We start from the raw sequence: 22,015 nt of genomic DNA on the forward strand, positions 1-22,015 counted from the left end.
GATATTCTCAAAATTGAGTTATATGCATATTTTTAACTGCACTTAAATTTTCAAAAAAAATTTAAGTGACTAAATATGCACAGAACTCGACATTACAAATGTCAAGTTCCACTTGAAACTTGATTTTGTTAAAATCGAGTTAATGTCGAGTTCCACTTGAAACTTGATTTTGTTAAAATCGAGTTACAGAAATAAGGGCATTTTGTTAAATAGTTTCAAAATAATGGCATTTTACTGTATAATTTGTAAATTAGAAATAAATGCCCATTTTCTCCACTATAGACTATAGAGGGCATTCAACATTGCGTTAGTTCCAATTCTAAAACTAAAACCCCCATTTTTTTCTATAGGATAAAATACACAAAACTCTATATGGGTTTTTTATTTATTTATAAAATACGTAATTTCGTTTAAGTTTTGAGAGTAACACTTAACTCTCCTTAATATTATTTTTATATAATATGATAAATATATTTATGAAAATAAATAGTGAGTTGCTCCTATGATGACAAGTTGAGTTTTACAATATATATTGTTTTTGATAAACAGTTAATTGTAACACAATTAACAATTGGGTAAAATTTATGTATAGATTATTTTAGGTTAAGTACATTAGGTTTTCTAATTAAATTAATTTTTTCAAAATAATAACAATGGTAAAACCTAATTTTATTCGTTATTGGCTTACTGCAAGTCTGCAACCAAGCGTTTGAATTTAGTTGTTGAATCTAATTAACTGGGCCCAAGGGTGTACGTAAGATTTGGGTGAAATGGTTGAGAGAGAGAGAGAGAGAGAGAGAGTCGTTGGGACTTGGGAGTGAACTAGTGAATTGTAAACAGAGACTTATGCTGTGTGGGCCGTACCAAAGTTTTTTATTTATTACAAAAATGCCACCGAACCCAATATTTGTATCAAGAAAACACCCAAACCTGTTTTCAATTTTTTGTTCCCTACAAAAAATTTTGAATTCAATTTTTTGAAAACATAATACAATGCCACCCATAATTTTTAGAAAATAAAAACAAAAGACAACGTGAAAATCTAGGTACATTTCGATTGCCCTTGGAAAAGATTTCTTAATTAAATTCAAACACAGTAATTTTAAATTCGATTGCCCTTGGAAAAGATAATACAAATTATCTTTCATAGGTTAATGCCATCATGAATTTAAATTTAATTAGGTAATCTAATGTACAGTTTTTCCCTTTTCCATGCATAGTGATGGAATTGATGACTTGAGGGTAAGTAGATGAAGGGGATTGAGGAGTGGGTGCTGCATCCATAAATTTATTTATTTTTGTAGAGTAATGCCTCCATTGATATTTGAAAGTAAAAAAAATAGTGAATCAATGAAAAGATTAATGATGATAGGTTCAAAAACGGGGGATGTAAGGCTATATTGCAAACAGTCTCAAACATTACGGATTCAAATCAAAATTTTAAACTTTAGGGACCAAAATAAAAATTTCTCCAAACTTGGGTGCACTATATATTTTAGTCCATAAAAAATAAAAATAAATACAAAACCTCCACCTTTGTTTTGGTAAGTAGATTTGACTTCAGTAAAACAATAAACAATCACAATTTAGGTTGCCAATAAAAACATACATATAATATAAGAATAACAGTTCAAAAATGAATTTTACAGTATCTCTACTTAGTACTTTTATTCATACATATAAAATACAAATGGCATAAATCTAAAGATTAAACAATTGGTAGATGTTCAGGGGTATGCAAGGAAGAGAGCTTTGCACTGCTCCATAGTATCTTCAGGGCTGGTAACTGCAAAGAAAAAACAGTCAACATCAAGACTATACTACAATAGAAACAACTGATCTTTGGATACTCAGCAGACATGATTACGTGAATCAACCCATTCTAATAGGCTTTGGGAATGACTCCATTTGGTTGTGCTTGGCATTTGAAACAAGTTTTTGAAATCTTTTGCATACAAAAATAATGCTATATTACATTCTCTATTGTTAATCTTGGTGTCCGTACCCCTTATGTCCTGTAATTACTCCACCATATGATAAAATTGTACATTCAGATGCTATTAAAATGTAAGACCAGATGATTTTTCACTCCCAAAGGAACTTGCATACAAGTTGAAGTTTTGAGCTGACCTGTGTGACCAATTGTTCGTTTTGATTCATAAATTTCATGGTCATTTCCTCCCTGCTCAAACAAAAAACCAGAACTCTTCCATTAGCATGAATAAAAGAAGAATAAAATGAAGCATTATAAAGGAATGAAGACATCACTAACAAATTTGGTCATATGGAAAATAAGATTGTAGGTGGACATCAACCAACAACACATTTAAATGTCACAAAGGGGTAACTGAAGTAAAATTGAGGGCCTATTTTTAGTTTAAAGTGTGAGAACACGATTGAGTTTCACAATAAGATCAGCACAATTTAGATTTGGAGGATATTTGTATTTTTTTTTTTTTAATTAGAAATCAAATCTTATGTGGTGTGGGATGTATTTCTATATTTGTCTTGTGTTTTTCCCCTAGTCTTCTAAACCAGTTAACTTGCCCCATTGCTGTAATCATTTCTAATCAAAACCAAAAATATTATTACATGTGAAACTAAGGACTATTTTTTCCAACATGACAGGATTAAACCATTACTCAAATTTAAAATTTATTAAGACAATTGAAAGAGATAAATGATGAGACTAAAGGGTTGACCTTGTATGTTTTGTCACCAAAGAAATGGATTTCATGAAAATCATCTAGGTATCTCAAGCAGTAGGTCTTGTCCCAACCTTGAGGGAAAACCTGTTACAAAATTTATGCACCAAAATTAGATACAATGGCACTTACACTTGCCTTTTAATTTACCACCAATCCAAGAATTATCAAAGTATAATGAAGCTTTAGTGTAACCTGAAGTAATACTCACATCAAAACTTATTTGTCCTCCAATGGAAAATGTCAGATTAAGGTGTGCAAACTTCTCGCGAAGCGCGGATATCATTTTTGCGCGGAAATTGTGAACCTGAAACCTCATTTGCATGTTTTTTCCATATTACATATTGAGACACATAAAAGCTAAAAGAAAAACTTAAAAATTAATATTTTGGGGAAAAAAAGGAAAGAAAAAGAAATGAAAAAAGAGTATCATTACCTTGTCATACTTTTCAAATTCATCCCTTTCTTCTTGGCTGCAGTTTCGCCCAATAGGTGATATATTCAGCATGCCACTTCGGAGCTCTATAAATGTTCCCCTAAAGATATTGCAAGAAAAATCTTACTAAGATTTATATTTATATTTTAAATATAAGATATTTTATTAAGAGAAGGATGAGCTTGAAATGGCAAGCTTCCTTGAAGAATTACAAAATACAATCATATGGTCCAAAAATTATGCTTGACATACACAAAAAACATATTTAGGCTTTTGTTCTACTAACCTTTTTATAGGGATATCCAAGTCAGCAAGATAATGCAGAGTAAAATTAATAATTTCCTGCAAATGTGCAATCCATCAGGACAACAAATTGATAAATCTAGTACTGTAAAAAGAATTTAAGTCTATCAGACAACTCTATGACCTAGAGATCCAACAGTCATTCTCCCTGTCCATCATTATTATAGACTTACAGAAGAACAGTTTTGGAATATAAACCAGATGCTTCTAGTCATCGTTAATGAGCTCTTTGGCATGAAGGCAAGCATACATTGGGGAAATTAATTGTCTAGCCCATGAAAATGCAAGAACATGCTACAAGAGGGCTGTTCTAGGTGTTCTAACAGTATAATAGGATGAGTGTTTTCCAAATAAGTAACTAAACAGTTCAAGAGTTTAGTACAAGGTCTTACCTTGAGTTTCTCTTCTCCAAGAAATGACTTTAAGCTCTGGACAAAGGAAGAAATGTAACCCACCAGGGAATATCAAATTAAATAAACAATAATTATGCAAAAGATAATAAAGTTTCATCATGGTTCCTAAGGATAAAAATTATAGTTAGCAAGCACCATGCTTATTTTATATTGGCAAGTTACACATGCTCCTAGTGGCTCTTGACTCATGAACTCCTAAACCCAGCCTCCGTTCCATTTTTATGGAGGAAGCTAGAGCTCATTGGCACCCAAAGACACTTTCAAACTTAACGTACAAAAAAAAAGTGACTAGGAATTGATGCATAATTTTCCAGAGCAACAAACACTTCCATGGGGGAATGTACTCAGTGGGTGAGCAAAGGGCCATAGGGGATGTAGTATACAAGCATCAATGGCAATTTAACCTTCTTGATGCTTCTAGCCCAAGTGTTTTGTTTCTATTTAAAGCTATAAACATCAATTACAAATGTGACCGCTTTCTTTTATTTTGGGTTTATGCTGTAACTAATACCTCAGTGCCAATAAGCTTTCCGTCTTTGTGAGCCACAAGGCCATTCTCAGAAAATGCATAATCATAGTCATCAATAACTGCACAACAAAAAGAGGGGGTTAAAATAAAAGATAACATGTATCCTAGTCCCAAAAATTTAAGATCTCTAAGGATCCTCAATAAACTAATTGAGATTGCCCACATGTATTCTTCTTCACCATTCTACCTTATCCAAAATTATACTCTCTATCACCATCTGTAACTACAATGTCAATTTTTACTACTAGTAATATTATTTTAGGTCTTCCTCTACCTCTTTTTGTTCCCTCGACTTGAATAAAAATAGAGATAGTCAATAGTCACAACACATAAATATTAAATGCAAAGTAAATGACTGCATTTTGGCCTTGGATTTGAGAACTATTAAGAACTGTTCAAATATAGAATGCAGGCAGTTTTAATAGCCCAAAACAATGATACCAAACACTTTGAACATCACATTTAAAAATAAAAATAAAAACAACCTTGCAAAGGTTAGATTTGAAACCAATTTCTAATCCATGAAAAAGATAATGTTCTGACTGTCAAGTTTCATGATGAACATTGCCTCTGATTCACAGGAAAAACATGGTTCAAAGCTAAGCACCACAGTCTATTTTCAGATCATATTTAATTAAATGGTATGATCACACAGATTTTTAGTTCCTAGCCTGTTTCCAAATACTTTCTCTTATAAGCAAAGATAGAGCAAACCTGTCTTCCCAAGCTGCTCTGATATTTTAAGAAGGTCAGATCCTCCCACAACACCAACTGTCACAACCTGCACAATTGTTATTCAATGCCTTATATGAGGTTGGTAAAAGATGAAGAAAAAAAGTCCCACAAAATCCAATCTAAATGCTAATTAATACTGTACCTCACGGAGTTGCCGCATGAACTCTAAGATCTTTGGAGTGGCCACCTAGCATTTGAGTGAAAAAAAAATTGCATCAAAGACAATTTAAAGCACAAATAAAATGAATAGTTCAATATAAATATGCTTGTAAACGAATTTTATGCAATAAATCTAATGAAATAACAATTGGCGATATTGATCCTATGCTGCTATCATCATATTCATAAAAAAAACAATCTGATGGAACAATATCCAAATGAAATGAAAATTAATAATCAAAGAAGAAAATTAATACCTTTCTTGGAGCAGTAAGAGTCCCATCAACATCAAACAAAGCAATTACACCAGGCTTCCTCACAGCCATTGCACTTAAATGTATTTTTTTTTTCTGCCAAACCAAATCCACAACAATATTACAATGCACGCAACAAAGACTTAACTAATTTTAGTTCCTCCAAAATTATCTGGGAAAACAAGTCTCAATTTCCAATACCCAAATAGAAAAAGGGCTTTAAAATCAATTTGAAACTCATACTGAATTCCAAATCAAAATCTGCAGCTGTTTGTTGCAGCAGCAAGCACTTAAAAAGCTGGGATTGGAATTCAAAGCTGTAATTCCGATTTCCAAATGCAAGGTTTGGATGTTCAAATAAAGTTCTAAATCATTAAAACCCAGAACAGAAATTCAACTGCAGAATCCGCACTTCCAAATCCCATGGAATTGGAATTCCATTTCATGGTGCAAGATTAAAATTAAATAAAAGCTAAGAAGAAGCAATTACGAAAGTAAAGCAAATAAGATAAAATGGAGAGAATTGAAGTTACCTGAAGGAAGTTAGTTAATGAAGAAGTGAGGGAATGTGAAGCTTGGGGAGTTGGGACTCCTTTGAGCACAGACTACAGAGTTTGAAGCAGATCTAAAGGATATTATATAAATTGTTGTGAAGGCTGAGAACGTGGAGTATTGTACAACGCACGGTACAATTGTCTGTGGGGGTTCTATAAATCAAAACAGGGTACTCAGCGTTTTCATTAAAAAATGATCATTACCCAATATGATTCTTTTTAATGTATTGGACCTATTGGTAATCCATTATTATCAAATCTCATGATGGTTGACTGTAATATGTTTGAAATCATATATATATATATATATATAAATTTTTTTTATTTATTTATAAAAATGTCCTATTAATGGGTGTCTTTGTGCATTCATTAAGATATAATTTTATAATACAATTAAGTCTGTTTTATAAAGAATCGAGTTAAAATACAATTAAGTCTGTTTTATAAAGAATCGAGTTTTTTTTAGTCTAAAGTCCGTATTTTTCTTAGCTTTGAGAGAGAGAGAGAGAGAGAGAGAGAGAGAGAGAGAGAGAGAGAGAGAGAGAGAGAGAGAGAGAGAGAGAGCTTAAACCTTACCATGGAGTTGATTGTTCTTAAATTAGTACCATATCTTTGAGAGGCACGTAGGTCTTTTAGAATTGATGATATTTACCAATTGCTAATACATCACATATCATTAAAAGCTATTGTTGAAAATGGAATTCACCATTACGAGCATAATGTAGTTTGACATTTAGATTTCATTTTTCAAAAAAGAAAAAGAAAAAAAGAATTGTGCCATATATAAAGTATTTTATACTTATGTTTACTCTTTTAGTTTTAATTGCAATTACGAAACAAATATTTTTAGTCATGAATATTGTCAAAACTAACTCTTTGATCTTGTATATTGGGAGGTGAAATTGCTATCAATTTAGTTTAGAATTATTTATACATGATTTTCAAAATTTAAAACAACGTCGAGTTCAATTATGCTAGATGATTGAGTTGAAATTTACTATATATAAAAAATTTGTTGGTTCATGTTTTCTTCTCCTAAACATAAACTCTTAATTCAATCCCTAAAAGCATTGGTTTCAAAATTGCTTTCTTGATCATTAAAGGGAAAATTGTCATAAATTTAATATAAAATAAATCATAGATGATTTTCCAAATTTATAAGAACCTCAGGTTCCATTACGATAGATGATTGAGTCAAAATTGTACTAAAAGACATTTATTTTGTATATTTTCTTTTCATATTCTTGAATTGTAATTTTTTATATAATAAATTGAACAAGTTTGTTGGTTTATAGTTTCTTGCCCTATTCATAAAATCCTAGTTTTGTCTGTAAAAACATTGGTTTCTTAATTGTTACATGAACTAAACATAATTACGCCTAAATGAGATCGACTGGTCACCCCTATCCTTTTTTATTAAAGGGTTAAAAAGAAGAAGTTAGGAGACATTTCCAGCTGATTAATACTCTTTGAAGAAATTCATGTGTTTGTCTGCTGGTTGCTAACATTACATTCTAATGGCTGCTCAATATGGTGGCTATTTTTTTTTTCTTAAAGATAAAAATGATCTGAATAATCATTAGTATTAGGTACAGTTTCAATGCATTAAGTTTTTCAATTAAATTTATACACATAGTAAATTTGAATTTAATTTTTGTTGAAAAGGATAACATTTTTTATATATTAAAACTTATGTACCTAAATTTTGTCCATTTATTATTATGGCAAATTTGTTTGGCCTCGTATCATTTTCATGCCTTATTAAGATTGAAGATAACCACCGCACACTCTTAATGTGATGGTCATTTCACAAATATAAGTGTTTGTGGAGTGTGGAGCATGGGGTGTGGAGAGTAAGCGCAAAAGGTTTAAGTTTCTAAGAGGGAGCTTCATACATATATATATATATATATATATATATATGTACTTAGATTAAGCTTAGAATAAAATTTTTATCTTATATATATATATATGTATATATATAAAGAAGACTAAGGTGTGGGTGAGTTTGGAACTGCCAAGTTTAGGTTATTCAGCAAAATAATATTAAAAATAATGATGATGATGCAAAGTTAGGTTAAGAAATGTTGACTTAAGGATTGCAATTCGACCTCACTAGATCCAGATCCAGTGAGAATAGAAAATTTATTTTGTAGCACCTTTCCAATATATAGATGGTCCGCAATCCCAAACACTTATTCAGTATTCACGAGAGCACAGAGCAGCAATTGCTGTGTAAAGTTTGGATGAGTCTATAACACTAAAAGTCAGCCAAGATTTGGTTGGACTCGGACCCCCAGGAAATTGATCAGCACTTTCTTCACTAACTTTTGGTTGGGAGGAAATTTCTCAGCACCCACAAGGGACTATCTCTGGTTCTTCTAAAAGGCCTTTTGGGCTATCAAATCCTACTCAATTGTCCATTTTGGCGACTTCCTTGGCCTTTTATTTGAGAAGAGGCAGCAGGATGTATCATTCTCCTCATGGCACATGCTATAGGTTTTATTTTGTTCCTATTTCAAATGCAGTAGCTTACACTTAGATGTGACTTTTTGGGGTTTTATATCTCTAAAAAATTTTCAATTAGATTAATATTTTTCAAGTCCTTCGTTAGGTTTTATGCCCCTTATATGTTTGTTATGTATGGAGATTTTATTTCAATTCAATGTTCTTTACTATCTAATTTGAAACTCATAAACTCATTTATTTAGTAAATTTCTAGACAAGCAAAATAATCCAAAGATTATCTTAAGATTTATCAAGCAATATAACATAGTAAGAGTTTCTAATATTTCCAATGGATATATTCAGAATATAATTGGTTGTAAGAGTTTCTAATATTTCCAATGGATATATTCAGAATATAATTGGTTGAAAAAGTTAGCCTCAAGCAGGGAGCCAAACTTTGTCCATTATGGTAATAATAAAAAAAAAAAAAAAGAAAAAAAAAAGAAAAAGAAAAAGAAGCATTGTTATAAGGTCCGTTTGGATACAACTTATTTTTGCTGAAATTAAAAAGTGAAAATTGATAACACTGTAGCAAAATAATTTTTTAATGTGTGAATAGTGCCGTGGGACCCGTGAACAGTGTGTGAACAGTATATTTTGTCTCTTGCACAGTGAACCCATGTGATGTTATTGTTCATGCACCGGGAAAAAAAAAAAAAAAAAGAAGCCAGAAACCGCAAACTTTAAACACAAACGTGTATCCAAACCCTCACATAGTGTACATTGAACCATGCTATATCCTAAACAGATGGATCTTTCTGAAGCCAATAGGACTTGAAGATTCCTTAATCTATCGAGTCTTTTCTTAACCATCATGTAACTGAGAAATGTCCCTCTAATGTTTGTGACAATCCCTTTCAAACCAACAATATTTCTCTTGAAACATATGATCACCAAGAACTAATATTGGCTTCCAAGAAGCACCAGAAACACATTGATTCTTCATTAAAGAGCCAGAATTGATAAGAGACTTAACAGTGGCATATCCTTATTAGATCACAAATCCCAGACAGAGAACAATAGCCAAAGCCGAAGTGCATGAACATTAGAGAGCCAAATATTTTGATAAGTCTATAGAAACAGATTGTCTTCAATTAAAAAGGTGTCACTTCATTCTTGGTGAAGAAGAGGCCAGAAGGACCTCCACTTGGAAGCAGTGCTAACCTTAGAACTCTTTTAGCACTCTCTTCAGCTGTTAAGGGGCCAAGGTGGAAGTTTATGTCTGTATTGACATAGCCAGGGCAAAGACAATTTATGCAGAAAGATGGGTATTTCTTGGCCAGAATCCTTGTGTAGGCATTCAAAACTGCTTTGGAGACTATATAAGCAGATGTATAAGCAGGCCAACCTTTTGCTTCCAAGGAACCCTCCTTAAAATCTTTTAGAAACTCACTTAATACCTCATCCAATTTTTCTTCTGTAAGGCTTTCAGCATCAGTTAACACTCCTTGAGCCCATTCATTTGGTATCTCCTGGAACAACATTGGAAGCAAAATTGAGTTTAATTTTTTAATGGGAGAATGATTCAGAATTTGATGTTAAAAAAAGAACTCCATATCTATAGGGAGTGGTTCATATAATTCCATGAATGCTATTTTGAGAGAATACCAATTTCTTTTTGAAAGATAAACAATTAGTTAACCAGTATAGAAACAGATTATGTCCAGTTATGCATGATTTCATCTCAAAGTATCCACTACATTAACAATAGTAATTTATTAACTTTAGCAAAAACCAATATCAGCAATGCAATTTTTTAAGTTATTAATGTGTTGATGATTTGTAATCCAAATAACACTCTTCACATTGAGGGTAAACCAAGGTGAAACAATAAGTCTATGTTGGTCAATTATCCATTTATAAAAAGAAATATATTTACTCTTTTTTTATCTGAGAGACTCGAGTCAGTCAAATTTTAAGCGGCATCGAATTAAATCATGTGTTTCTGAGCTCAATTTAAGCCAATCTCAAGCAGAATCATCCACTTTCAATTCAACAAAACCGTATTTCAAACCAAATTTATAACTGGTACAAGACTTGATGGAGCTTTTCATCAGGGTGACTAAAATATGCAAATGATGCTTTCTGATACCTTTAGCTTCCCCATGAAGGATGAAACATTGACAATCGTTGGTGAACGAGATAATTGGAGGAGGGTATTAAGTGCTTCAACCATTCTTTTGGCACCATAATAGTTTGTTTCCAGACATTCTTCAGTTAACTCGTATGTTTGAGTCACCATTGTATTCCAAGTGATTTCTCCTTCTTCCTGCATTGATGAGAAAAAAAAAATCCAATTGGAAGTTAAACATCCCATACTTTGAAGGCTATATTTGATAGGAAGCTGTTGATTGACTATTTACCTTGTAATGCCTAACTCCACAACCCCATACATAACAAAAATAGATTTCCCTTCTAATCAAATTTTATTTGGAGAATGCTACAGGCATGTCATATTTTTAAAAAGCCCACCAATAAATGGCTAAATATAGCAAGATCTTATCAGAAGCACAAGGAATTTGGTAAAGCAGCTGAGGAGCTAAACAAACTGTATCTAAATTTGACTAAATAACCTTCCCTTTAAGAATGCAAATAGTTATATCAAACTAAAATAGTCCTTGACGCAACTTACTAGGTGCAAGAATGATTTCAAATAGAATTCCAGAAAGAAATAGAGGAATGTATGGCATTGAAACTTGAAAGTTCACAAGAACCTTCTTTCTTTAGTAAATTGTTTATGTCCCTTTTTGGAAATTTCTCTAGAATAACCACTTACAACCTCCAACAGCCTTTGGCTGAAGAAAAATAAATATTTAAGCAGCCCCATATTAGTGATAAGATTTCTCCTTAACTTTGTTAGAAATTACATAAACAATGGTACCCATAATTTTACATTAACAATGGTGACCTAAAAGCAAGTTGATCTTCCTCAAATTTGAATATAATTGCAAACTGTTAGTTTGCGGTAACGAAATAAATCATATATAAAGAGCTTACATTAAAAGCTGAAGTCCTTATAGTATCAGCATCTCCAGTGGCTCCAAGAATCCCTGCATTATTCACCTGCACAGTATTCCATCATTTCCAATCTTTCATTTCTATAAATTTAAATAAGAAAACAGAATTGTGATCTAGATTTCATATATGTCCTTTCAGTAATAACTAACCACAGTTATGCTTCCAATTTTCAGTTGTAAGTACACAAGAAGAGTCTATAATAGCAGTAACATATTACATTTCTTAAAATTTTTTACAAGTTAAATTCCTAAACTGCTTTTTATTTCTAGAATTGATAAATCATTATAAGAAAAAGTTGGAACTTGTTGAAGCCAGCATGGGTACATTCTCCTGTTCTCTACACGCATGAAAAGTTAGATTATTTTGGTCATGTTTTGCCATCTACACAACTGGAGATTGTATCTCATGCATTTGACTTATGCATCCTCACTCTTACAACATGTGGGTCTCACACGACTATGAGGCCCACACATTGTGAGATGGAGGATGCATATATTCAATGCACAAGATCTAGGAGTTGATGATGGTACAAAGAATTATTTGATAAGGAAATATAAATTAGAGGAAGGAGATAAGGGATACTACAAACAGCCTCCTACGATTATTATAAAAATGTTGGCAGATACTTCAATTAAGATAAGAGAGGGAGAAAATATCCACATCTTTGGACCATGTCATGTAATCATGCAGTCATGGTAGCTAAACAAGTTCGAATAAATGTATACCAAATCTGGTTTTGATGAAACTGAAAATATTCCAAGAAACTGAATTAGGATGATACCAAGATATCAAGTTTTCCAAAAGTGGCTTTGATGAAATCTGCTAGGGAAGCAATACTAGCAGGGTCAGTGACATCAAGCTGATGAAAAAGCACAAGGTCAGAGAGGCCAGACTCTTTGAGCTTGTGAACAGCTTCAAGACCCCTTTTCTCATCTCTTGATGTTAACACCACTGTGACCCCATTTAAAGCCAGCTGCCTACATGTTTCAAACCCAATCCCCTTGTTTCCCCCTGTAACTACTGCATACCTGAAAAAACATGATCCCAAAATTTAACATTATTAAAAAAAAAAAAAAAAAACTATGGATGTCATACTGTTACATATATGGTTAGAGGCTGTGATGGGAAGTGTCAAATGAAAAAAAAAAAAAAAAAAATCAGCAAATACCTCTTTGTTGCTTCTGCCATTGAAGATGAACTGGGGACTTTCTGAGAAGTAAGAGAACTTCAAACTGAAATGTTATGTATGCTGACCTTTTTTTAAGGAATTTTTTTTTTTTTTTTTTTTTCAATGAGAAGAAAGTTAGCTACTGCCGGTCACATAGCACACCAACATAGTCTTTGTCATATATAATATTTATGTGTTTGGATACAGGTCTGCGTTTTTCCCCCCCCTTTTTTTTTTTTTGGCCAAGTAAACAGTAAACAGTGCATCTGTACTGTTTACATACCCCAAATTTTATTTTTTATCAATTTTTTTATTAAAAATGGGTTTCATAATATTATTTTAAAAATTATTTTACTACAATATTTTCAGTTTTTAATTTTCAATTTTAACAAAATAAATTTTATTCAAATAGATCCCGCAACAAAGGGCCAAATAATGTTTTTAAACCCGTCTGTCTACGTCGGGAGAACTAAATTGGCATTTTTATATTTAATTATTTATATATTAATTAAATTAATATTAATTTATTATTTTTATATTAAAATATATTTTATTTAAAATTTATTTTTCTTACTTTTTAAGATGTAAATTAACTAATTAAATTTTTTGTATTCAAGTTATTCTAACGTCTTATTTTCAATTAATAACATAACTAACCTATTAGTTAATCTTTCTTTGGATATTGTTGATTTTAGATATGATTTTATTAACATCTCATTTTGTGTTGTATTTTGTTTATTATTAATAACAAATTTATCCATTGATCCTTTTTTAGACTTGATTAAGTTTTTTTTTTTTTTTTAAGTTTTTCATATCCAGATGCATATTTTTTAGTAGATATTTCTAATCAAACAATATTTACAAATAAAATAAACACTATCTATAATATATTTATAATGACTGGAATAAAAAATAACTTTCAGGTGTAGAGCAATAGAACCTGATGTATATAAAAAGTACTATTATAGCTTCACCGAATAATAACAAGTATCTAGCAATCTGAACCTGAATAAATAAAGACATATTCTTATATTATTCAATGAATTAACACTAATAAAAAGTAGGGTTTGACTTACTTCTAGTACTTTTTTAACTAGAATATTCTTTTATTCTAATTAGAAACTGCCACATCATCCATTAATGAAATAAAAGGTGGAGATTAAAACTCAGACTACTTGCCATAATGCATTTAAAATAAAATGATTCCAGTTAAAAAAATATTGGAGATAAGCCAAATCCAAAGTTTTGTTATTGTTAATTCATTTTGGTACCCGAATGTACAAGAAAATAAATTGTGCTACAACGTGTGTGGTATTCTTCATTCACACGTGTATAATTTTTTATTTAATTTTTTCTTTTAGTATTACATTTTTTCTTTCTTTTAGTTAGACGTTTTTGTTTTTTGGATTGAAGTTTTTTTTTTTTTTTTTTTGGGTGAGACTATAACACAGTATTAATATTGACTATTCTACTAATACACAACAATACAAAATGGATCCTATTCCCTATAACAACAAAATATATAAAAACGCAAGATTAAAATTAAAAAAAAAAAAAAAAATCCAAGGCACAGCCAGAAGTGCGACTCCACCCACAGCCACACAAGCCCTATTAGATAAAACTTTACCCAAAAAAAAAAAAAACAAAAACAAAACTCCAAGGCCCGGCGGCTGCAGCAAGAAGGAAGCCCTGTTAACGGATCCCTTTGTCAACTATTTTGAATTTTGATAGATTCCATGAATCTAAAATGCAGTGGCACCCATAGTTGTCAAAATCCAAATTTGAATCTAACGATTTTATGATTTTATGATCCTACCTGCCCAAAACTATCCGGATCTTTTAAGGATCTTTGCAGTCGTTCAGAATCGGTAGGATCGTACGATTCTGATGATCCAAAATGATCCTGGTTTCTTGTAATCTTCTTTAACTTAATAGAATGTTCAACTGGGCCCAAATGAAAATAACATCTTAGGCTGCATTTGTTTTGCCTTCAAATGATTTCAGGAAATCATTTTACACCAGCTTTTGTGTTTGGTAGCTACAGAAAATTGGGTCAAATGGAATTCGTTTTCCGCGTTGACTGTAAAATACCCTGCCTCACCTGTAATTCATTTTCAGTTTTATTTTACCTTTAAATGATTTCCACCCTAGGAAAATAGAAGAGAGAGAGAGAAACAGAAAGGAGATTGCACCAGAAGCATCGATCTCATCGCACCCAGCACCGGCCCCAACCCCAGATCGCACTGATCTCGTCGCACCCTTGCACCGGCGAGATCGAGTCGCTTGAAGCATCGCTGAGATCGTGCCGCTTGTAGCACCACTGAGATTGCATCCTAGCACCGGCGAGATCACACCCCAGCACCGGCGAGATTGCATCCATAGTCACCGCTGGAAGCTCATCGGTGCCGCAATTGTAGATTGTCACCACCAAAGACTGATCCACCCAAAACTGATCTCGTCCTCGACCCACCCAAGACCGAGCTCGTTCTCAACACCCAAACCCATCCGATCTGGCCGCCGTTGTCCTCCATCCACTCAGATCTCTCTCTTTCCCGATTTATCTCTTTGTCCCTCACTCTGTCACTCTTTCTCCCTTCGATCTCACTCTTTCTTCCTCTTCCTCAACGTTTTTATTTTGATTTTTGTGTTAAGTGTATATTTTGTAATTTTATGTAATAAAATTTGTTTGGATGCTGAGAAAATGGCTGAGAAAATATGAAAAATTTGTAGAAAAATAGCATTTTTAGAATGTTACCAAACACCGAAAATCGTTTTCCGGACTATTTTCCATTGCAGAACCAAACTCCCGGATTTCATTTTTCTTACGGGAATTCACTTTCCTCTGCATTTATTTTACACTTGGAATTCGATTTACATTAAACCAAACGTAGCCTTAATGACCAAGTTTTGCTATTCTAATGTAGAGAGATAGAGTGTTAGTTTGATCCAAATGAAAAATAACATCCCAATAATGTCACATTTTAAGGTTTTTGGCCTCTTGAAATGATTCTTACAAATGGATGTAGTGATGTATGGTAATTACATCAAATGGATGCAAATTTTTGGTTTTTTATGAATGAATGTATAATTTATGTAATTGTTTAAGATACTAATGTGTTTTTTTTTTTTCAAATAATGTAAGATCTTACGATCCACGATTTACGATCTCACCTACCTCTCACAATTTTACGTAAGATCATGATTTTGACAACTTTGGTGGCACCTTTAACAAGAATACCATGAAGTACTAAAATCTAAAATATGAAAGATGTGCACGTTTTTATTTATTTATCTATTATTATTTTTTTAAAATTAAAATATTCTATTTGGGCTGGACAATATGAGTATGTTTCATATGGATTATGGACTTATGGGAAGTCCAAGGTCGTCCATGGGACTTAATTGTTTTGTAATTATATAATATAAATAAAAGGATACTTTAAAAAAAAAAAATTGTTTCCCCCTTCATTTTTTCCTCAATCGTGTAATGAAAATGAAACCGTGAATCAACATGTAGTTGCCTGCATGCTTAGTCTTTAGTGATTGTGGGTGCCTTTTTGTGTTAATAGGCTGGGGCCGTTTTGCTATGTTCAAGCCTTTTGAATCATGGGTCGGGAAGTTGGGAAGCAGGACCATACTACGGGTCAGTTTGTGCGCAAACCAAGCTCTCTAGGGGTGCAAACGACGAAACACATAAGACAAAGAGTGTGGTTAGGTGGGCCAGCTACAATAGAAAGGAGTGAAACGGAAAAATAGCTGACACAACTAATACAACAAATATGATAAAGGATGCCACGACAGACTAACACAACAAATATAATAAAGGATGTCACGGCAGAATAGCTAATACAACAAATATGATAAAAGAGGTCACAATAGAACAATTAATACAACAAATATGATAAATGATCCAAAGCCGAACAACTAATATAGCAAATATGATAATAATAAAAATGCCACGACAAAACTAATACAACAAATATAAGTTCTAATGAGTAAAATTATATGTATTCACAATCAAAGTTGAGTGTTGAATCTTTCCACAGAAAGTGAACCAAGAAGAATGAGCCTAAATGACTACTTGTTACTACTTTTGGGATTCTAAAGAGTGGGTTTGCTAAGAGGGAGGGAAAATATGGTCTATTGATGCATGCCTTTTTTCTTCTGTGTTTTCTCTCTTCTTTTACCACTTTTTTTTTTTTCTCAGTCCTTTCTCTTTCAGCCTTTTACTGCTGTCTTGCCGTGGGTTGCTCCTCCTCTCATCTTTGGCTACTTTCTCTTTTTATAGTGAATTGATTCCATGAGATTTTTCCCTTTTACCCCTAAAGCTTCACCAACTATTTTTAGTTTGTTGTAGGCATCCCTTCAGGATTGTCAACAATCCATTCGTTGCCCGACCACTACCATTGCTTAGTACATTCTCACTCCACCACTCGTCATCACTTACCTCTATGGCATGCATCAGGTGGTCCTAGTCGTTTACCACATCTTTTGGGTAAGATACCACCCTAGTAGAGCATATTCCTAAAAGAAGCCTTGGCTGGAAACTAAAGATAGATCATTTTCTGCCTACCACCAAAGCACCCTTTGAACCCCTTAACCGTGGGTCCACCTCTTTTGTGTTGGTTGGATACAAATTGGTGGTGCTCTAGCCATTGTGTGCTTGCTCCATTATCCTCTGTTTTTGTTTTCTTTCGTTCCCATGTTGTTTCTGTCGTAGTAGACTAGCCTTGCCTTGTTTCATTCTACTACGTGTTTCTTCTACTTGTATTTATCCCCTATGGAAGAGGGCATGCGCTTTTGTGTTTTCCTTATTTCTTTTCATCCCTTCCCGAGCTTGTGTGTTTACTTGGCATAAGTTCTTGCCAAACCAATTTGTTGGGCTTTTGCTCTTCTTTTTTCTTATTTCCTCGAGCCTCCATAACATATTGGCTTGCACATTTTTCACTTTTTTCCACCACTTGATGTGTTCCTGGACTTGCTAGCTTATTGGACTTTACTTTTTCCTTTGGACTCTCATATCCCATTTACTTTACTTTTACCTCTTATGTGCTTATGGACCTGTTTGCTATCATTTTCTGTCACGTTAGCCCATTAGGCTTTTACCACTTTTCTTAGGCTTTCATGGCTCATTTGCTTTACTTTTACCTCTCGTTATGCCCCTGGGCCAGCTGGTTGTCACTTCTTGCCATGCTGGCCCATTGGGCTTTAACCTCTTTCTTTGGGCTCTCATAGCCCATTTGCCTTGCTTCTACCTCTTACTACACCCATGGACTTGTTGGCCCGTTGGGCTTTTACTTCTTTCTTTGGGCTCTGATGGCCCATTTGCTTTTATCTTGTTTCTCAATCTTTTCCTTCTTCATTTTCTTTTGATATTGGGCTTTTTTTGCTGTTGGGCCCTTGTCAAAAACGGGTATCAATAGTGATCAATCTAAATAAGTATTTTCCTCTCAAAAAAAAAAAAAAAAAAAAAAATCTAAGTATGTATTTGATCAATTTACCTTGACATGGTGTATGAGCTTAGTCTCTCAATTTAAAATGATCGATTCTACTTATTTAGCACCACAAGAAACCTATGATTTTATTGGACAATTTCTTTGCTTTGGTGTCTTACTAACTAAGGGAACTGTTTGTTTGTTAATTGGGTTTGTGTCTGGATCGGCTCTTTATGATAATTTATTTATGTTTTTAATATAAGTTTTAATTTAACTTTGGCAAGGCGATGCATGGCATGATGAAGGAAAACAAATAATTAATTTCCAATTTTGATTTTTGGTAGAGAGAGAGAGTATTTCAGATTTTCGTGTATGATAATGTGAGAGACTGGATAATTAAGTTTGACCATTGCAATGACTATCTCCTTTTATTTTATTTTTTTTATTTTTAGCTGGTGTAATTGAGGAAGGTCCCTCAAATGTTTGTTGTGACAATCCCTTGCAAACCAGTAACATTTCTCTTGAAACATATCATCACCAAGAACTAACATTGGCTTCCAAGAAGCACTAGAAACAGATAGATTCTTCTAGAAAGAACCCGTATTGATTAGAGACTTAACAGAGGAATAGCCTCATTATTACATCACAAATCATAGACAGAGAACATAAGCCCAAGGGGCAAGGGGAGTGTATAGCCATTAGAGGGCCATGTATTTTGATAGTCTATAGAAACAGATTGTCTACAATTAAAATGGTGTCACTTCATTATTAGAGAAGAAGAGGCCAGAAGGACCTCCACTTGGAACCAGTGCTAGCCTTAGAATTCTTTCAGTACCTTCTTCGACCGCTAAGATACCATAGTTGTAGTTTATGTCTGTCTTGACATAGCCAGGGCAAACGCAATTTATGCAGAAAGATGGGTACTTTTTGGCTAGAATCCTTGTGTAGGCATTCAAAACTGCTTTGGAGACTATATAAGCAGATGCATAAGCAGGCCAACCTTTTGCTTCCAAGGAACCCTCCTAAAAATCTTTTAGAAACTCACTTAATTCCTCATCCAATCTTTCTTCTATAAGGCTTTCAGCATCAATTAACACTCCTTTAGCCCATTCATTTGGTATCTCCTGGAAAAACATTGGAAGATAAATTAATTTTTAATTTTTAATGGGAGAATTATTCACAATTTAATGTCAAAACAAAAACTCCATATCTATAGGGAGTGTTTCATATGATTCCATGAATATCATTTTGAAAGAACACCAATTACTTTTTGAAAGAAAAACAGTCAGTTAAATAAGAAAAAACGGAAGGAAAACGTTTTTCTCAATTTTCCAAGGGAATACTCATATTAGTATAGAAACAGATTATACCTAGTTATGCGTAGCTTTCATCCCATTGTATCCAGTATCCACTACATTAACAATAGTATTTTATCAACATTAGCAACAACATAAATCAATAATAACATTTTTTTTTTTATGCAATTAATAATAGGACCACCCCTAATCGAAAGTGTTGATCATTGGTATTCGAAATATCACTCTTCCCGTTGGAGTAGACCAAGGTGAAACAATGAGTCTATGTTAGTTATCCAGTTATGGACAGAATCATCGGAGAGACTAAAGTTGGCCAAATTTTCAGTGGCATCAAATTTAGTCATGTGTGTCTAAGACTCGATTTAAGCCAATCTCAAGCAGAATCATCTGCTTTCAATTCAGCATAGCTGTATTCAAACCAAATTTATAACTTCTACAAGACTTGATTGAGCTTTTCATCAGGGTGAATTAAATACGCAAATGATGCTTTCTGATACCTTTAGCTTCCCCATGAAGGATGAAACATTGACAATCGTTGGTGAATGAGATAAATGCTTCAACCATTCTTTTGGCGCCATAGTAGTTTGTTTGTAGACATTCTTCAGCTAACTCATACGTTTGAGTCAGCATCGCACTCCAATCAACTTCTACTCCTTTCATTGATAAGAAAAGACTTTGTCCTTGTGGAAGTTAACACGCCATACCCCAAATTCAAAGCCTATACTAGATAGGACCCTCCTATCGATTGCCTATTTTCCTCGTAATGCCAAACTCCACAACCCCCATTAACAAGAATAAAATCCTTCTAACAAAATTTTATCTGCAGAATGATACACGTATGTCATATTTTTAAATAGTACACCAATTAATGGCTAAATATAGCAAGATCTTATCAGAGGCGGTAAAGCTGTGAAGCTAAACAACTGCATCTAATTTGGTTAAGAGCCTTTGGAACCAAATAATTAGATTAAACTAAAATGGTCCTTGAAGCAACTTACTCCTTGGATGTTAGGATGATTCCAAGGAATTCTAGTAAGAAAATCAGATATAGAGAAAGGTATGGCATTGAAAGTCCCCAAGAGTTTTCTTTCTTTAGTTATTTGTACATCTTTTCTAGGCAATTTCACTAGAATATCCACTTTCAACTTCCAATGGCCTTTGGCTGAAGAAAGATAGATATTTAAGCATCCCCCATTTTAGTGCAATGATTTTTTCTTACTTTGTTAGAAATTACATTAACAATGGTACCGATAATTTAAAAAAAATGTATTGTAATCGAGTAATTGTGACCTACGGCTACAAGCAAGTTATGCGTCCCCTAATTTGAATATAATTGAATCCAACGGGTTGGTTTAGTAGTTCGTAATACCTTTTTTCTTATCTCTTGCAGTTACCACCACCATGATCGTATTTGAGGCCAATTTCCTGCATATTCCAAAACCAATCCCCTTACTGGCCCCTGTAACAACTGCATACCTGAAAAAAAGAAAAAAAAGAAAAGATAGTCCAAAATTAAAACAAATAAAAAGAAAAAGTATAAATAAATTGCCGTGTCACAGCACTGTTGCGAAAACACCATGAAAGAAGAAGCAAAGAACTTTTTTGTTGCTTCTGCCATTGATGATAAAACTTGGGACAGTTTTGTAACAAGAGAAAGCAGTGCTAAACTGCTTAAATAAGAAGAAATTCAGCTGTGAGACATGTTCACGTGTGGGTTGAATTCTGCCCCATACTAATGACTGGGTTCCCATCAAAAAATAAAAAATAATGACTTGGTTAGCAACAAGTAACTTTTATTTTTGCTTTCGGTAAGCCTAGGAAATAAAATTTGACCAAACTTTTTTTTTTTATTTATTTATTTTTTATAGTTGATATTATCTGAGTGATTGGTGCAAAATTTTACTTTGGCTTTTGTTTTTGGTAAGAGGAATTCCATATTCACGACATTTTCACAAAAAATTCTAAGCGGTAGGTTATTACTAGTTGTTATTGATGGGGTAAAAATATAATTCAAGTAGTAGGTTTAAATTAGAACTAATAACAACTAACTACTTATGATTTGTTATGAAAGTATTGTAAAAATGTTATGAATGTAACACTTTTCTTTGAGTAAGTATAGAACACAAATTTTGACAACATTTTTATAGTTGATATTGTCTGACTGATTGGTGCACAGCAGCATAGGTGAGGTTTAAAAGTTCGACTTTCAACATTAATCAAAATAGATGGCGACGAACCTGTCATAAAGTTGGCTAAGCACATTTTTTTTTTCATCACATCTCCTTTGTTAACTTGTTATTTTGCTTGAAATAAAGCTAAAAATTGAAAACAGCTATATACTAAATATATTAAATGCTTAATTGGATGGTTTTATAATATCTTCCGAAATTATACGAAGATAATATATTTAAAATACTAAATTAAAATATAATAAAAGAGATGTAGTTTTTAATTGCTAATGTGACACTATTATTTTAATGAT

At 32.9% G+C, this 22,015-nt stretch overlaps 2 protein-coding genes and 1 pseudogene across 2 annotated transcripts; all 3 read right to left on the minus strand.

Moving 5' to 3' along the window:
- Window positions 1-1,518: 1,518 nt before the first annotated feature.
- On the minus strand, window positions 1,519-6,277 carry LOC115958483 (phosphomannomutase). The gene is made up of 12 exons (XM_031076895.1): window positions 6,068-6,277; window positions 5,538-5,630; window positions 5,264-5,308; window positions 5,101-5,167; window positions 4,369-4,445; window positions 3,837-3,872; window positions 3,428-3,483; window positions 3,142-3,241; window positions 2,917-3,012; window positions 2,703-2,792; window positions 2,131-2,182; window positions 1,519-1,786 (listed from the first exon to the last, which is right to left on the minus strand). The coding sequence occupies exons 2-12, from the start codon at window positions 5,604-5,606 to the stop codon at window positions 1,728-1,730; spliced, it is 747 nt and encodes a 248-aa protein (XP_030932755.1). The 5' UTR covers window positions 5,607-5,630; window positions 6,068-6,277; the 3' UTR covers window positions 1,519-1,727.
- Window positions 6,278-9,259: 2,982 nt separating this feature from the next.
- LOC115958624 ((+)-neomenthol dehydrogenase-like) lies at window positions 9,260-12,930 on the minus strand. Its single transcript, XM_031077050.1, has 5 exons — window positions 12,783-12,930; window positions 12,396-12,642; window positions 11,594-11,659; window positions 10,689-10,865; window positions 9,260-10,068 (listed from the first exon to the last, which is right to left on the minus strand). The coding sequence occupies exons 1-5, from the start codon at window positions 12,800-12,802 to the stop codon at window positions 9,691-9,693; spliced, it is 888 nt and encodes a 295-aa protein (XP_030932910.1). The 5' UTR covers window positions 12,803-12,930; the 3' UTR covers window positions 9,260-9,690.
- A 6,033-nt stretch (window positions 12,931-18,963) lies between these two features.
- LOC115957009 lies at window positions 18,964-21,151 on the minus strand (annotated as a pseudogene).
- Between the last annotated feature and the right edge of the window lie 864 nt (window positions 21,152-22,015).

This window comes from Quercus lobata, chromosome 8 (genome assembly GCF_001633185.2).
Source record: "Quercus lobata isolate SW786 chromosome 8, ValleyOak3.0 Primary Assembly, whole genome shotgun sequence".
NCBI lineage: Eukaryota > Viridiplantae > Streptophyta > Magnoliopsida > Fagales > Fagaceae > Quercus > Quercus lobata.